General features: G+C 46.2%; 1 protein-coding gene across 4 annotated transcripts in view; it reads left to right on the top strand.

Moving 5' to 3' along the window:
• The window catches only part of Esyt2 (extended synaptotagmin 2), a 77,432-nt gene that overhangs the window by 56,044 nt on the left and 3,638 nt on the right, over positions 1-17,750 (top strand). For 3 of the 4 annotated variants that reach the window (XM_026380005.2, XM_026380002.2, XM_026380004.2), the window contains 7 exons: positions 874-975; positions 7,217-7,291; positions 8,126-8,212; positions 10,839-10,988; positions 12,382-12,755; positions 14,842-14,940; positions 16,816-16,947. In XM_026380005.2, coding sequence (XP_026235790.2) covers positions 874-975; positions 7,217-7,291; positions 8,126-8,212; positions 10,839-10,988; positions 12,382-12,755; positions 14,842-14,940; positions 16,816-16,947 — 1,019 coding nt within the window. The remainder of the gene's footprint in view (positions 1-873; positions 976-7,216; positions 7,292-8,125; positions 8,213-10,838; positions 10,989-12,381; positions 12,756-14,841; positions 14,941-16,815; positions 16,948-17,750) is intronic. The other variant, XM_026380003.2, reaches the window with a different exon arrangement.

Consider the following 17,750-nt stretch of genomic DNA (forward strand, 5'->3'; position numbering starts at 1 on the left):
TTTAATTGTATCAATGACCAGTTTTGTTGAAAGAAAGAACACTGCTAGCAGGTACTGAGGTGGCCCCAGGACTGGCCATCGCTCACTTCTCCCCGCATGGTCAGTGCGTCCCCTCACGTGAGTGCTTTAGTGAGTAGCAGTCTGCAGACAAGAAGCGGACTGCGCAAGTCTGTTTCACACGAGGACTTCACCACACGCGTTTCATTCAGTCTATCATGCACTTTCTTTCAGTGAAGCTTTCTTGACTGATTTTACCTTCTTGATTTCTTACATTTTTCTTAGAAGAAGAATTTACCTTAATCTCTTTGCCAATCTTTCTATCTAAATCTGAGGCTTTATCTGTTATAATTTCACTTTGGGAAACGTTACTGCATTATCATTTAACCCTTCTTCAGAGTTTCTCATACAGAACGTTCTCATTTTAACCAATGATGTTTATTATAAAATGTCTTAATGTTACAATGACTTATAATGCCTGGTGAAAGTGAATTTGTTTTATATTTTAGAATATAGAGCATAGGGTGGGTGAACTGGCAAGAAAGGCTTAGGCCCATCTATAGAACTGATGTGTTTTGTCACATTAAATTGAAATTTCAATCATGTCATACAAGCAAAAAACGAAAAAAGAAAAGTGATGTACTGATTTTCTGTTAGCTGGGCAATTTGTGCATGAAGTGTGCTGTGGCCGTCAGAGGCACAGGATCCCCGCCACGCGCTACCCTAGGGTACAGTGAGGGTGGGGACCTTCCCTGGGGTCCCCATGAGCTGGGATCCTTTGGCTCTGCCTTGGCACTGTTTTCCTGTGCTTCTGGTGCGCTCATTGACCACAATCCACCGTTCTTTGCTTTTTCCTCCCGTCTGCACTTTCTTAAGAGTGTCTTCGAGGGAAACTTTGGGTGTGGCTACTTAAAAGAGAGGCGAGCGTCGGGACTAGTGTTTTGTGAGAATACTACCTCAGTCTATAGAGCACTATTTGTGAGTCCTCCAGGTCCTTTCCTTTGTTGATTGAGTTCTGCCGGAGTGTGGCCTGGACCTTCTGTGGAGTCTGCTCGTGTGGAATGACGGGGCATGCTGTCGTCATTTTCCTGCATGATTTCAGTTTCTGTGTATTCACTCTGTGCTGGTTTTGTAAAACGTAACACTGCTTTAACATTGGCAAGTGCATCTGACGGGAGATGAACTAAACTGAGATGCCTCGATTGCTGCTGGCCTGCAAAAAAATAAAAATTCCCATGACGAAGAAATGAAGCCACGATGTGAAAATTGTTTTGTAGTTCATCTCCATGTGAGATGTAAATATCTTCTTGTTCCCTTTCCCAACCTTTCTTCTATCTGCCTTTTCCTCCTGACCAAACACAGCAGTGTTAGAGCATCCTTTCTTCCAGTCCATCCCTCTAGTCCATGCTCAGTCACCAAGGCGTGGTCACGTGAGGACAGGCAGTGCCCTCACGGTCAGGCCTTCTCCCTCAGGGAGAAGAAAACCACTTTGAGGTCACTGTTCAGATCCTTTTAAGGAATTCGAAGGCTTTCTTAGAGTGGATAACTATGCACTTTTTGTCTTGGTCTCATTACGTCTGTTACCATGCCACATGGGTGGGACCTTCACTGGGTGCGTTCTGGGTAGGTACTCTTAGTTGGGATCCGGTCTCACTTGCTAGGGGCACAGAAAACCACTACTGACCTGTTAGTCTAGAGAGTCGCCCGTCAGACTGAACTCTGTGGCTGGCAGGGTCCCAGAGTCCGTTTGCCCCTGAATCTTACAGTGACAGTGCTTTGTGTTCTCCGGAGACGGAATTTCTGTTTCCAGAGCCTTTCCACATGCATCCTCAGCTTCGCTCGCATACCATGCGTGAGGCACCAGGTTCCATCCTCAGCACCACATAAAAATAAAAAATAAAGATATTGTGTCCACCTATAGCTAAAAAAATAAATATTAAAAAAAAAAGAGAAGGTTGCAGGACAATACCTAAAGGACAGATATTTGGCCCCCATTTTACAGATGAGGAAAGCCAAAAGCCTGAGTCGCACCCATAGGTGGATACTGTGGCCCTCCCAGCTCTGTCCACGCTCCCCTGTTCACGGCCAGGAGGCCAGTGGCACGTGCTCTTGTTGTTTCAGAAGCAGTCCTTTGCTTCTGGCGTTTCTTAGTGATGACCAAGTAGCTGTGCTGTGTGGATTCTGTCTCCAGCAGCTTTTCCAAATTGCTTTTCCCATTCTACAGCTGCCTGCTTCTGCAAAAAGGAGATGAGCCAGGTTTTTTACATTGTTTTTTAGTATTTCGCCTCTGACATTGCTGGGTTCTCAGTCAGGTTCCCCCACATGACAACTGTGCTGTTCTGTTAGGATATATGCACCACAGGCTATTCCATGATGCAAATGGGAACACTTTGTCACCTGCTGGTGTCCAGCGTGATGCCAGGTCTGCTCTCTGGGTCTTCTCCGACAGGCTGCCATGGGAACTAGTAAAGCTCCAGGCGGCCCCTGCTGCCTGCCTTCCCTCCTCAGCCATTTCACCCCACTCCCCACCCGGAACTGAAAGCAGCAGCTTTCCTGCACGCTGGCACAACCTCGCCCTCATGGAAGCTTCTAGAACATGCCCTGCTCTTCCTCTCCATCATGTGCTGCACTTGAGCTCTGACCGTGGTGGCCAGCATTCAGGAGTCAAGCGTACACCGTAGCTTGTGTTATTGAGCACTTGCTAGGAGCCAAGCAGGGCAGGAGGGGCCCTACACGCACACCTCATCTAGCCCCTAGACTGTTGATGATGTTTTACAGATTGGAGATGAGACAGCACAGAGGACATAATGACCGAGATTACCACAGGATTGGGAGTAGCAGAGCTATCGCTTCAGCAGGGTTATGGGCTCATGATTCCACCTGTGGAGTGTATCTGAGACAGGTGGTATTTCTACAGTGCCTGCCCTGAATACAACGGTGCAGCATAATAGCCACCACTGCTCAGACCCTGGCGAGGGTGCTTTTCTTGGCTCTCCTTTAAACAAAAAGTCCAGTTGCTGCTGCTGCCTCAGTTGATGGGGAGACCCAGGGGGAGTGATGCCTGACTCCTAAGCCTTAGGCCTGGACACCTTCCCAAAGCATTTCAGTGACTTGGTCTCTCTCACATCCAGGACTGCAGCTTTCCACAATTCCACACAGCTCCTCCTGCACCCCTGGCCCCACATCACAGCGGCTCTCCTTGTTGCCCTGTAACTGATGCATGTTGGAATAATGATCACATTTGTCTCAGCTACATTTGCCCAGTGTGAGCATCAGGAAAAGTCTCTGAAATCTGGAGTCATCAGTCCTTACCCTCGAGGGCCAGGGCTCCCAGGCTCGAGAGGTTTGTGCAGCATGGCCCATCATTGTGTACTTAGTGCTCAAGATTTTAAGAGTTTACTCAGGCAGATGATAACAAACAGAACCCTACCTAAAAATCTCTCTTGAATTTTTCAAGTCCCAAAGGACAGGTGTTAGGAGAATAAAGGATTGTGGAGGACTTGAAATATATTTTGAAAGCCTCTAAGGTGAAATCTTGGGCATAAAGAATCCTATGGTTGGGGGTTTTGCTTAAGTTTGTGTTTACTCTCCTAGATGTTCGTGTCATTAACCTTCCATAAGCTCCTCATTGCACGTTTTATTAACCCTTGGTGTATTCATTTTCTTCTGACCTGAAAGAATAATCCATTAGACTTTAACCCTGGTGTCTTGAAGAAGGCTGCCGTTCAGAGAGCGCTAAAGGTAAACCAAGTGTTCCCTCGAGGGTGCAGCGTAAGTAACGAGGCATATTGAAAGAGATGATACTTGAGCTCGAGAGGCGTGGCAGGCTGCCTCCCTGCCAGCCCATGGTTGGTCATCCTGTGGAAGAGAGCCTGCTGTTATCTGAGAAGTGGTAGGTGGAAACACAGCAACTGGGAAGGTAATTTTATAAAGCTCCAATATGACACAGTGTCTTTCCTCCTGGCCTGGAGCAGCTCCCTCTAGGGCAGTTTAAACATCTGTGTTTCATTTGGATTTGAATTTTTGAAAATGGTAATTTAGAAGTTCTACTTAAAAATCTCAACCAAATGTTAGACTGTGATTTAAAGACACGCCTTGCGAATTGTAAATATGTTTTTAAGAAATCGCCTCTTCCAATATGTTGAGTAGGGTCTCTCAAAGCCTCACGGCTTTGGTGCTGCGGGTCTGGGTGATAGATCTTTCCAAGAGCTTTGAATTCATTAAACGAGGTATATTGGAAACTAAGCTCCACTGCTAAGACATGGTAGCGTGTGTCTGCAGCTAAATTGTTAGCACGTTTCTATGACTTATATTGTTTTGGGTTTTTTCTCTCTAATTTCTCTGAACATTTTAGGCTTACATATTTGGAGTGGGGAAATTTTAGAAATCATTCTTTTAAGAAAATTCCCAAAGAAACAGGAATGGTTGTTTCCTTCAGAAAAATGAGTGAGCTTGCAGCAGGACACAGGCAAAAATCTGCTTCTTCATGTCTGTTGACCTACACTGAAGAGGGACACATGGGTGGTGAGAGCAGCCTGTGTGTGCCGTCAGCACGTGGTGAAGCCTGTCCCCACAGGCCGCTGGGGAGCTGGGGTCAGCACTGCTCTCCTGTGCTCTGCTGAGGAAGGCCATTGGCCAGCAGTGCAGTGCTCAGCAAGGTGGGCTTAGAGTCAGGGGTGTGGGCTTCACTCTGCTGTACTTGGGGTGTAAGTGTATCTTCTCCTTTGGCTTGCTGAGGAGGTTAACACAGGGCATATGAGAGATCCTCAGGTAGAAATAGATGTATTATCATTATCCTGTTATCACATTAACCCATTTAATAAAGCCTTCCACCAAGTTTCTGAAGATAGCATTGTGCCCATGTGATAGTCATGGAAACAAGGTTTCAAGGGTCAGGAGGCAGAACTGAGATTGAAACTCGAGGCAGTCTGACTCAGCAGCTCATATTTCATTCAGTTTGTGACTTTGAATTATGCTAATGTATTTTGAATATAGTGTCATGGTCTAAAAGTTAGTAAGTGATTTAACTTTTTTTTCACATAACCTAACCATCCATCTTTAGATAACACTGCTGCTGGGAGGGTGCAGGGGTGCACATCTGTAATCCCAGAGGTTTGGGAGGCTGAGGCAGGAGGATCACAAGCTCAAAGCCAGTCTTAGCAACTTAGGCCCTAAGCAACTTAGCAAGACCCTGTGACAAAATTAAAAGGATTGGCAGTGTGGCTCAGTAGTTGAGCACTCCTGGGTTCAGTCCCCTGTACCAAAAAAAAAAGATCCACTGCTATTTTATGTACCACTAAGGGAGATTACAAAATGCCAGTTGTGTTTTGATAGTGTTTGTTTTATACTTATAAAATTTTTTAGATTTAGGTTAGACAGATTTTTACTGTCTGTCACTCACGTGCATCTCCGAAAGGAAGATGGAAGCACAGTAACGTGGCCAGAGCAGTGCCAGCTGCCTTACTGCTGCAGACTGCCCAAGAGCAGGCATGCAAAGCTAGTAATGGCGAGTCTCATTCTGTTTTCAGAGACCTTAGAAAGGGAAGGGGGAAGTGTGTCTTAAAATTGTAAGATACTTGAATGGATGGCCTATTTCAGTGAGGAAGAATTGGTATCAGTTAAGAATCGGCTCAGCTTCTGTGTTAAGGACCTAACGCAGTGATGGCTCACTCAGGACCTTCGTTCCTGGCTCCCACCTCTTGCGGGGGGGGGGGGGGGGGGCTGGCAAAGACTCACCCTCCTTGGGGCCAGAACCAGTTGCCTTTCTGTGCCCAGCTGCCGGGGAGCTATGGAAGGGAGAGCTGGTCACAGAGGATGAGTGTAGAGCTGGCTCCTGGGGTCTGTAGTGGAAGGAGAAACAGCTGAGCAGCTGAGTCATTGTCCTCCACCACGGTCTTCTGTGGCCTTGGACATTTATTTTTCACAGTGTTTATTTCATTTTTCTGAATGCATGCACATCAGAAAGATGAACCAGAAAATAGATTATCACAGCGGATCTTGGCTAGGAATATTATTTCCAACAATTATGATTTTGATACCTGTTTCTCATGGCTGCAGTGTTGAGGATTGACTCAGAATTACTAAACTAAAAGCACTTTTGTGACCTTCTAGTTAATTTCCACTAACAAATCTTAATAGCATCTCCCTGTGGGGCTAAGTTGAAAATAAACCTCAGAACACATACCTCTTGTCTTACTATGTTTTCCTTTATCAATTGTCTGTGCTAATGTGCTTGCCATTTTTTTTCTTTCCTGAATTTTCCCATTATATTTATATCTGCTGAATTTAATGGTTCTAAGCTGACATTTGTTCTCCTAGTCAAAATTCCTTAGCACCTGGTAAGCAAGAGTTGATGTCTGACAGCTGTGTGTATTTGAACGGAGCATGCTCAGTTAAAAACGTGAAGCTGTGCCTCTCCATGGCATTCTCTCACTCCAACCAGGGGTGTTCTGAAGTACCATTCTTTTACATTTGTCTTTTCTCATGTTTTTTGGTTTCCATTCATTGCACTTTAAATATTTGTGTTATCAACTTTTGAGAACTGTAGTTAACATTAAAGATTTTTTTCTTTTTTATTGATTTTATTATTTTTTTTAAATACACGACAACAGTGATTAAAGATTTTTTTTTTTTAATTTAAATTTCGGGGCTGGGGTTGTAGCTCAGCGGTAGAGTGTGCGCTTAGTGCGTGTGAGGCCCTGGATTTAATCCTCAGCACCACATAAAAACGAATAAAATAAAGGTATTGGATCTAACTACAACTAAATTAAATTAATATTTTTAAAAATTTAATTTTCACAAAGAAGCTTGCTTTAAAAATTAAAAAAAAAAAAACTTTTAACATGTAAAAATTAGGTGCAGCTGGTGTAGTGGCATGCACCCACATCCCAGCAGCTCAGGAAGCTGAGGCAGGAGGATTGCTTGGGCTTGGGCATCACCAAAAAAAAAAAAAAAAAAAAATCCTATCTCAAAAACAACAACAAAAAAAGAGTTGTACATGAATGTCAGTGTTTTAGTTCACTTTGTGGTTGGAGCAGTCATGGCCCAGGGTGTGCTTAGCAATTGTTTTGTGGCTAACTTCCCCGTGTATTCCTTCTATCTGAAACGTCAGAGATGAGTAGAAGTGGCTCTCAACATCAGCCAAAAATTTCATGTTTAGTAGGCCTGTTTCAAAATCTATGTCTATTTATTTTGTCTGTTTCTTTTTGTTTTTGGATAGTCAGGGAAGAAAATGAACAGCAACCCAAATCCTCTTGTCCAAATGTCCGTCGGCCACAAGGCTCAGGAGAGTAAGGTAAGTCCTCATGTGGGCTGCTCCTCCAGGCTGCCTCTGGGGTCACTACGCCACTGTGCGCCTAAGGCATCCTGGGTGTCCTGCACCCTTTTTCCCTTAGAACATTCACTTTGTAAATAATCAGCTACTTAATTCAATAAAAAATATGTGGTTTGTCTTTTTAAGATAATATTAAAAATTACCATACAGATGTTTCATGGGTATGCGTAGAATAAATTCCCCAAGTTTCTTTTGAGCACTATTAATATTTAAACATAACCAATAGTTCTTAAAATTAAGCCAATAAAGTTAGGTTCAAGAATTGAAAGAAGGTGTTGCTGCCAGGTGTGGTGGTGTACACCTTCAATCCTAGCTCCTGTGGTGGTTGAGACAGGAGGATGGCAGGTTTGAGGCCAGCCTCAGCAACTTAGTGAGGCTGTAAGCAACCTAGTGAAACCCTCTCTCAAAATAAAAATTTAAAAAAAAGGGCTGGTGATGTCACTCAGTGGTTGAGCACCCTTGGGTTCAATCCCTGGTACACACGCACACAAAAAAAAACCCTAAGTGGACCTCTGTGTAGTACCACTGAGCTGATGAAGTCGCGGTCACTGAGCAGACTGGTCAGGTTAGAAACAGCTGATTTTCCTGACATATTCAGAAAGCTCTGGACCATCCTCTATGTTCTTAATACTGTTTATGCTTAATAATATAATGGTACATGCACTATTAGTATATGTCTTAGGATTATATTAAAGTCGTCCTATGCTTCTGAACACATTAAATCAGTAAGCACAACATTGGGATCCCTTTTCCACAGAATGTATTGCAGAGCTGATATTGATATATTTCTTCCAGATTCGGTACAAAACCAGTGAGCCCGTATGGGAGGAGAACTTCACCTTCTTCATTCACAATCCCAAGCGCCAAGACCTTGAAGTTGAGGTATTTTGTTTGCAACTTTTTAACTGATGTGTTGAAATGGAATTGACAATAAGTTACACATATTTAAATTGTGCTGTTGGATGAGTTATAATATGCAGGTGTAGATGAAGATGTATACAGACCCATGGACACATCACCACAATCAAGATAAGGACTGTAGTACCCATCCGCAGGAAAAGCTCCCTGGTGCTCTGTAACTCAGGTCAGATGCGCGCGTGCGTGTGCGCGCGCACACACACACACACACACACACACACACACACACACATACACACACAAGCAGATCTGCCTTCTGGGGCCTCACTGTAACTTGCTTAGATTTTATAGAATTGTGTGAATAGAGTTACACAGTGCATTCTTTTTGTTTTGTTGTTTTGTGTAATGATTTTGGGGTTTGCTGTGTTGTTACTGATAGGTGTAGTATTCCATAAGTAATATTCCATGGGATGGAAGCATCCCTATTGGCTTGTCCAGTACAAGGGTGTTAAAAGTTTGGATCCTTTCCTGCCAAGACCTATTACGAATGAATCTGCTCTGAGTCTTTGCATGCGAGTCTTTGTGAGGACCTATGCCTTTGTTGCTGTTGGGTATGTACTGAGGAGTAGGAGGGTCGATGCACATGTACCTTCCTAGAGTGCTGCCAAGTCACGTTTCATAGTGGTGGTGCCTTTCATGTCCCCACTGGCAGTGTGCAGCAGGTGCTCTTTCTGCACATGCTGCCAAGGCTCCATGGTTAGTGGGTAGAGGTAAAGCAGGCCCCTCATCATGGTCACTTCTGTGATTTCAGTCAGTCATGGTCAGCCTTGGTCCAAACCACAGGCCACATAATCACGAAGGGAGAGTCCTGTGCCGTGTAGCCACATCTGAAATCCTAGCATCCTGGGAGGCTGAGGCAGGAGAATCACAAGTTCAAGGCCAGCTGGGCAACTTAGATTTAATGAGATCCTTTAAATTTTTTTGAAAAATTTTAAAATTTTTTAAAAAGGGGTAGGGGTATAGCTCTAGTGGTGGAGCACCCCAGGTTCACTACCCAGTACCAAAAATAAAGTAGGGAGCATGCATATATCACGTTAAGTTATCTTGAAAGTGTGAGAGACCCATTCACATAACTTATAATTTATTATACATATTGTTAAAGATTGTTCTACTTTATTTTTTATTGTTGTTCATCTCTTGTTGTGCCTAATATGTCAGTTAAACTTTATCACAGGTGTGTATGCATAGGAAAACATGTGGTGCCTAAGGTTTCTGGTGCCCACGGGTCTTGGAGCCCAGGGACCAGGGCAAGGGCCTGCTGCTTTGCAATGGTGTGGGGTGGCCGTTGCAGCATGAGCCTCATGCTGTGTTCCTGGGCTCTGTGTCTCTACGGTAACATCACGTCTGCTCACTTCCTTTGCCCTTTTATTGTTGTTACTTGTCTTCTTAATGCTGAATTCTGGAAACAGGTCCTTGATGGATACATGTCGTGTGGATATTTTCTCTCAATCTGTTTGCTTGATTTTACATTTGGTAACAAAGACTTTGCAAAAGCAGAATCTTCAAAATTTGCTGATGTTCATTTTTTTCACCTTTTTCTTTTTGGTTCATGCTCTTCGTGTCCTATAAAGAAATAAAGATTGCCACACCCTTGTTTCTAAGTGTTTCTCCTCTGCCTTCTCCTGGAGGTCGTATTTCTAACTTCACATCTAGGTCTATGTCAAGTTAATTTTCATTTACAACATCAGAGAAAGGTCATAGGTTTTTTTTTTTTTAGAGAGAGAGAGAAATTTAATATTTTATTTATTTATTTTTTAGTTTCCAGCAGACACAACGTCTTTGTATGTGGTGCTGAGGATCGAACCCGGGCCGCACGCATGCCAGGCGAGCGCGCTACCGCTTGAGCCACATCCCCAGCTCCCATAGGTTATTTTTTAATAGATGATTGTACTATTTGTTCAGCAGGTTTTTTGTTCTGCTTGGAGATTTGTAGTTTGTTTTTCACATAACTATGAATTGAACCCAGGAACAGTCTAACACTGAGCTACGCCTTCAGTCCTTCTTTTTTTTGTTTTGTTGATGGATCTTTATTTTATTCATATATTCATATGTGGTGCTGAGAATTGAACCCAATGCCTCGCACATGCTAAACAAAGACTCTACCACTGAGCCACAACCCCAGCCCCAACCCTCAGTCCTTTTTATTTTAAGACAAGGTCTCACTAAATTGCCCAGGCTGACCTTGAACTTGCGATCCTCCTGTCTTACCCTCCTGAGGGGCTGAGATCGTAGGCTGCACCACCATGGCCGGCAGATGACCAGGCCTTTAAAGCAGATATTGTCAGTTTTCAAACCAACCATGTAGACTTTGAATAGGGAAGACTTGAAAGGAACCTAGAGGTGCATTTACTGCACAACCAAGTGTCACCAGTGAAGACCTCACACCTCATTGCGCGTGCGCATCGGCCTTCTCACAGGGGCTGAGGACCTTGCCTTCCTGCAGCCCATGCCTCTAAATGGAGACATCACTTGAAAGAATATGGCTCAAACATGTCTGGGCTTTGTTTAATGTGTTTTCTAAACTCTGTGGGCTCTCTGTAGTTTCTGTGCCTTCCCCTCCAGGTTCAGTGTTGTGCCCTGTAACCTGCAGGTCAAAGACGAGCAGCACCAGTGTTCTCTGGGCGGTCTGAGGATCCCGCTCAGTCAGCTGCTCACGAGCGACGACATGACCATTAACCAGCGGTTCCAGCTCAGCAACTCAGGCCCAAACAGCACTTTAAAGATGAAGATCGCCCTCCGGGTACGTGCCGCCTTTGGTGATAGATGGTGTGTGGGAGGAGGCCATCTGCTGGCAGCGCCTCGCCCGTCCTGGTCAGCGAGGCAAATGCTGCCCTGGATGCAGGGCAGGCGGGGCCAGGGTCCCACAGAGGTGCTGCTTGAGGTCAGTGGACCCCTCGTTTGGTCCTAGGAGCCCACTGGGCTCACTCCCAGGACAGCTGCAGCAGATGGTGAGGCCGGCCCGGATCACACAGTGCTCTGCCGAGTCTACCAGCCGTTTTTACCCTGTGGTCCAGAAGGTGCTGCCTCTGCATTGACAGAATTCTCTCCTGAGGCCGAATTTTCAGAATTATTCAGGAGAGAGAATTTAAACCCAGCAATAGGGCAGATTTGAAAATAAAACCAGTAAATATTTGGGGAAATGCCAAAACTTAGTAATAAGAATATACAAATTGAAAAGTCAATTTTTCTTTCTTTTTTTTTTTTTTTTTTTTTTTTGGCACTGGGGATTGAACACAGGTTCTCACACTCTACCACTGAGCTATTCCCCTGCCCCAAGAGCCAGCTTTTAAAACAGACTTCGTCTGTAGAGGGTCCAGAAGAAATGGTTTCCTTGCACCTGGCCAAGACACTGGGCATTGGTATAGCCTTTTCAGGAAGAACTGCAGTAGCCCCATGCCATGAATTCCAGGACTCTTTGAACCTGAAACCTGACTTTTGATAATAATGCAAAATGTGGGAGGGGTGGGGATATAGCTCAGTGATAGAGGTTGCCTAACACCCGTGAGGCCCTGAGTTCAACTACAAAAAACGGGGGAAAATTTCAGGGAGGCCATAGGAATAAAGACCTTTGCTGTAGCTTTATTTCATGAGAGCAGGAAAAATCCTCCAGCCATCTCAATAACCCCAAGGTGGAGGAGACTGCTCAGTGGGACGTGCCAGCCCCAGGTCCCAGGAGAAACGGTGTGGCTGCCCTTCTCTTTCTGTGCCATGTCTGGGATGCTCCTGCTAGGTAGCAGGGTTCGGAGGGTGTTTCTCTCTCTGGGCTTCCTGGTTCAGTCTATCCGTGCAGATGAGGGCCTTCATCTCCTGTCGGGGCAGGTTCAGTGGGCTCTGTGTGAGACACAGTCGACAGTTGAGTAGGAAAGAGTGCAAGTGGGGGAGCCTGGAGAAGACACAGACCTGGTGTTTGTTTTGTACAAGTGATGTTTTGATTAAACTTTGCTTTTCTAAACTTTCTGTGATATGGTATTACTTTAATAATTGAATAACCAAACAGAAAAGATTAGATTTTTTTTTTAACATTTTGAGCTGGTTTTAAAGAAATATCTGTGGAGGAGTGCATCTGAAGCCAGCCAAGTGCCAAGAGGTTACCAGTGTCATTGATTTCAGTGTTTGTTTATGTCCACCTTTAGGTACTCCATCTCGAAAAGCAGGAGCGGCCTCCAGACCACCAACATTCAGCTCAAGTGAAACGACCCTCTGTGTCCAAAGAAGGGAGGAAAATACCTGTCAAATCTCAGGTGTCTGCATCTCCAGGCACCAGCAGGAGCAGCACGGCCCCGTCTACACCAGTCACTGGGGCAGGTGATAGACCTGGTGTAGAAGAGAAGACCCAGCCCCCTGAGGCCAGCCCTGTGGCCCAGCGTGACCTGGGCAGAAGCTCCTCCAGCCTCCTGGCCTCTCCGAGCCACATATCTGTCAAGGAGCCCACCCCCAGCATAGCCTCAGACATATCGCTGCCTATCGCCACCCAGGAGCTGCGGCAAAGGCTGCGACAGCTCGAAAAGTAAATGTCCACTGCCTGGCTCTCACTGTGCCACATACCTGGCGCCCGGGTGATTGTTCATCAAGCTCGGCACCCACCCAACATGTCACGGGGGGTAGGCAGACAGAGTTTATGTCCCACACCCAGCAGGGCGGGAGATGCCTTCTTAAATTCACTGGAACAACTTCAGGTGGTGTTGCCGTTTTGCCCACTGTGTCTGACTTTCAAAATAAAGCCTGCCAAGCTGGGTGTGTGGACAGGCATCTGTAATCCCAGTGACTTGGAGGCTAAGGCAGGAGGATGGCAAGTTGGAGACCAGCCTCAGGAATTTAGTGAGACCTTGTCTCAAAAAAGGGGGGGGGGCTGGGGGTGTAGCTCAGTGGGGGAGCAATTGCCTAGCACATGTGAGGCACTGAGTTCAATCCTCAGCACCACATAAAAATAAATAAAATAAAGGTATTGTTTCCATCTACAACTTAAAAAAAAAGATATTTTTAAAAAAAGAGAACCTGTCATTTTTTTCTAGGACCATTTAAGGATTAGGAGGTGGCAGAGTAAGAGGTTCTCTAAATGGGAAAGGAAAGAGGCTTAGAGCCATGAAGCTATTGCACCACCCCCCATCCCAGGAAGACAGACTCAAAAGATACCTTAGAGACTTAGTGGGTGGTGAGTGGGAAGGTTTGGCAAAAGGCTTTTATATTTATTTATTTATTTTTTTGGCACCAGAGGTTGAACTCAGGCACTCAACCACTGAGCCACATCCTCAACCCTATTTTGTATTTTATTTACTTATCACCTCACTTTTGCTGAGGCTGGTTTTGAACTCAGAATCTTCCTGCCACAGCCTCCTGAGCCACTGGGATTACAGGCATGTGCCACTGTGCCCAGCTCAGAAGGCTTATCTTTACTGTAAAAGAACAGGTTGTCTAGCTGGGTGTTGCGCTACATGTCTGCAGTCCCAGGGACTTGGGCTCACAAGTTCAAGGCCAGCCTCAGCAACTTTAGCTCCTGTCTTAAAATTTACAAAAGGGCTGAATATAGATCAGTGGTACAGCCCTGCTGGGTCCAATCCCCGGTACAAAAATACTGAACAGGTCACCAGGCCCCGTGGTACTTACCTATTATCCCAGTGACTGGGAAGCCTGAGGCAGGAGGATCACAAGTTTGAGGCCAGGCCCAGCAACTTAGATTCTGTCTCAAAATTTAAAAATTTCAAAACCGTGCTCCCACTTGCTGGCGCACTCCCCCCCCCTCTCTCTCTCTCACACACACACACACACACACACAAACACACAAAGGTACTGCTCTTCTGTGTGTGGTCAGCATCCCATGCCTGCTGTCCAGTCCCTGTGTGTCTATCTTTGGATACTGTATTAACCCCCTTGATTCATAGATGTTGCTGATGGTGTCTTCAGAAAGGAGAAAAACAGACCAGTCATCAAAGCTTCAGACATTAACATTTCCCCTAAGTGGAAGAAGTAGGACTGACCTTTGAAATTGTTTCTCCTGTTATTGTGAGAGGGGTGTTGAGTAGTGGGAAAACAGAAGGGAGGCAGAGGTGGAAGGTGCTTGTTCCCCGGTGGTTCTGGAGCTCACCAGGCACCAGTGTCCGCCAATCTACATCTGTGAGGCTGTGTTTGGCCCATGCTCACTTTCTCCTGGGCACTTTCTCATGTCCATTATTTTGGGAAAAAGAAATCACTCTTCCTGCTCTCTTTCTGAAGGAAACCGAGTTTTAAGCCAGGAGCCACCTTTTCTTAGATGACGGTGGGGAGTAGCTGACCACCCCTGCGACCCTGAGCAGGAGCAGTGGCTGTGATAGGAGTCTCTTCCCACCTGGAGCAGAGGCCTTGAGGGGAAGGAAGGCAGGGCCTGTGTCCCACCAAGACACAACCAGTGTTTCAACAGGGAGAGGAGTTTGTCTCCTGGTTACTGTGGGCTCTCACCTGAAAACTGTTAGCTTTGAGTAAGTGTAAAGAACCTTCTGGTAAAGTAGCACTTGCTGGCTGTGCGTGTGCGGGTGGCCCCTGAGGGTGAGCTCTCCTGCCTGTGCTCAGTGCCCTTGAGTGACAGCTCTCCTAGTGACTTTCTGCTCTGCTTCCCACAGTGGGACGACCCTGGGGCAGTCTCCGCTGGGGCAGATCCAGCTGACCATCCGGCACAGCTCCCAGAGGAACAAGCTCATCGTGGTGGTGCACTCCTGCAGGTGAGGCAGCAGGCAGGCCCACCTGCCCGCAGAGAGAGGTGGACCTGGCAGCCCTTCTGCCCCTCCACGCCGTGTGGAGCCTGAGGGCTTGCCAGCAAGGTGCATGTCACCCAGATGGGAGCAGCCTGGGCCACACACTGCATGCTCGCTTCTGTGAATGTGGTGTGGGTGTGGGGAGAGCTGAGAAAAGACGTATTGTTCCCTCCCTCAAAAGAAGTCTGAGCAAACTGGAAGACAAGTTTTTTAGGTTGCTGGAATACGGAGAAATGGGAACACAGAGGTGTTGGAAGAAATAAACGTTCACCCCAAGTCTGACAGCAAAATTTTGCAACCTAGAATAAGCTGTTTGAATGAGTAAACAAAACAAAATGCAGCCACACGGACCCTTCTGAGAAAAGTACCAAAAATTCTGCCCCCAGCAGAACATGCCAGCAGCCGCGCACACACTCGCTCACACACAGGCATGCCACCTTCGTGGGCTTTGCTTTTGTTTTTGGTACTGGGATTTGAACTCAGGATGTTCTATCACTGAGCTGCACGCCCAGGCTATGTATTTGTTTATTTGCTTGTTTATTTATTTTTAAAATATACTTGTCAGTGGATCTTTTATTTATTTATTTATATGTGGTGCTGAGGATCATACACACCAGGCAAGTGCTCTACCACTGAGCCACTGCTCCGGCCCCGTTTATTTTTATTTTGAGGCAGGGTCTCGCTAAGTTACTAAGGCTGGCCTGAACTTGAGTCCTCCTGCCTCGGCCTCCCAGTAGTGAGATCGCAGGCTTGCCGTTCACTGTTGCTGCAGTCCTAGTAGGCATCCCTTTTCTGTTCTCAACATTGTTTCATAAGCATCTCTGTTGCACTCTGGTCATGCTCACAATGTTACAGTGACCTCTGAACTTGCTCTGCTGTACTTTGTGACGTTCCTGGAGGTTGGACATGTCTGCATTACATACCATAGTGAACGGTTTTATTGAACAACTTTTTGCACTAATTTCCAGGAGTAGTATTAATTCAAAAGAACCAGCGAAGGTGTGATTCACAACAGGTGTGGTGCAGCTCTTTCAGACAGCGGCCATGGGCCCAACACTGCTTGGTTCCTTCCCCACAGCAGGCGAGGGTCATGTAACCTGTCCCCGACCCCATGCACCAAGTGAGGAAGTGCAAGGGGGTTGACAGTGTCACTTAATTTAATAAGGATGATGGCATGGGATTACTAATTATTTTCCTTTTATGTGATTTTTGTCTGTGTTGGTAATAGTTTAGACAGACAGAATTGGTAACATTTAGAAATAAGATTATGTGAGGAGCATGGAGTTTGGCTCAGTAATCACAGAGCCCCTGGTATGTCCTTGCTACTGAGAGAACAGGGGAGGCAGAACAGCAAAGGCTGTGGAGCGGGTCTGCAGGCACCCTGCCTCTCAGGGCTTCCTGGAGAAGGTCCTGGGAAGGTCTGCAGTGGAGCCAAGTCCCCAACCAGGAAAGCCAGAGGGGCCACTGGGAGGGGTCCCCTCAGGGTTGTGCCGACAAGGGTCTGGTGGCTTGACCGTGAGGCTAACTCCCGTTTCCTCATGTGGGTAAAGCAGTGGGAGTATTATGTCAAGATATGTAGAAGCACAGCAGGGACGCAGAATGTCCCCCGACCCTGGACCTAGGACACAGAGGCAAGGTCGCCTCCGGCAAAGCCACTGACAGAAGCTGGGGCAAGAGGCCAGCAGGCAAAGGTGGGCAAGGCAGACCCCTGGAGCTCTGCTTGATGTGTCCTTGTTACTTCAGGCAAACTGAGCCCACAACTGGAAAAAGTGAATGTGGATGTGATGGTGTTCTTCTTTCCCTCGATTCTGATGTCCTGTCTTTTTTGGTTTGTGTTAAAAGAAATCTGATTGCCTTCTCAGAAGATGGCTCTGATCCATACGTCCGCCTGTATTTACTGCCAGACAAGAGGAGGTCAGGGAGGAGAAAAACCCACGTGTCCAAGAAGACATTAAACCCAGTGTTCGATCAGAGGTACGATAGAGCCTGAGCTCAGGAGGGAAGAGAGAGCAGAGGTGCGGGAATGAGAGAGGGCTTGCACAGCCAGGGGCCACAAGGCAGAGGTGTGGCCTCGACCCCCACCTCTCCTGGGTGCACCATTATGATAAGCACACAGCATTCGGAGTTTCCTGCAGAAACCTGGATGCTGAGCACAGTAGGCGCAGGTCACAGGCACCCAGTAGGGAGACTAGGGACTGAACAAAGGTCTTCTGAAGGCCCTGAAGAAAATTCATTATGGTGGGCAGTGACTGTGGATACCTACTGAAGACCTGAAGAAGGTCCATCATGGTGGGCAGTGCCTGTGGGTACTTACTGAAGACTTGAAGCCACATGTTTTGCAATTGTTTTATAGTAACGTAATAAGCTCATAACATCTTAAAAAACAACATTTTTATGAAAACAACTATATTTTCCAAAACAATTTCTTAAAAATTATTGAATAATATTATCGCATGTTTGCAAACCTGCAGTGATCTGACCTGACAGGCTGTAATCTGCTTGTGTGGGGTCTTGCTAGGTGACTTCCTGAGAGCATCTCAGGACCCATGTAGGATGATTAGGTTGGGCCCTGCCTCGGGGTCTGTTGGTGGTGGTTTGGAAACAGTAAAGCTGGGTGGTACCAGTATCTGTGGGCTCACAAGAAAGGTGCAGCTTGCTCACTGTCTCCATACCAGGAACTGGATCTAAACTGTTGGAAGCTGTCAGGTATGCACCAATAGGAGAACCCCATTTTACAAGACAAAAGAAGCATAATGTTTGGAATGATCTTATAAACA

Source organism: Urocitellus parryii, chromosome 3 (genome assembly GCF_045843805.1).
Source record: "Urocitellus parryii isolate mUroPar1 chromosome 3, mUroPar1.hap1, whole genome shotgun sequence".
Taxonomy (NCBI): Eukaryota; Metazoa; Chordata; class Mammalia; order Rodentia; family Sciuridae; genus Urocitellus; species Urocitellus parryii.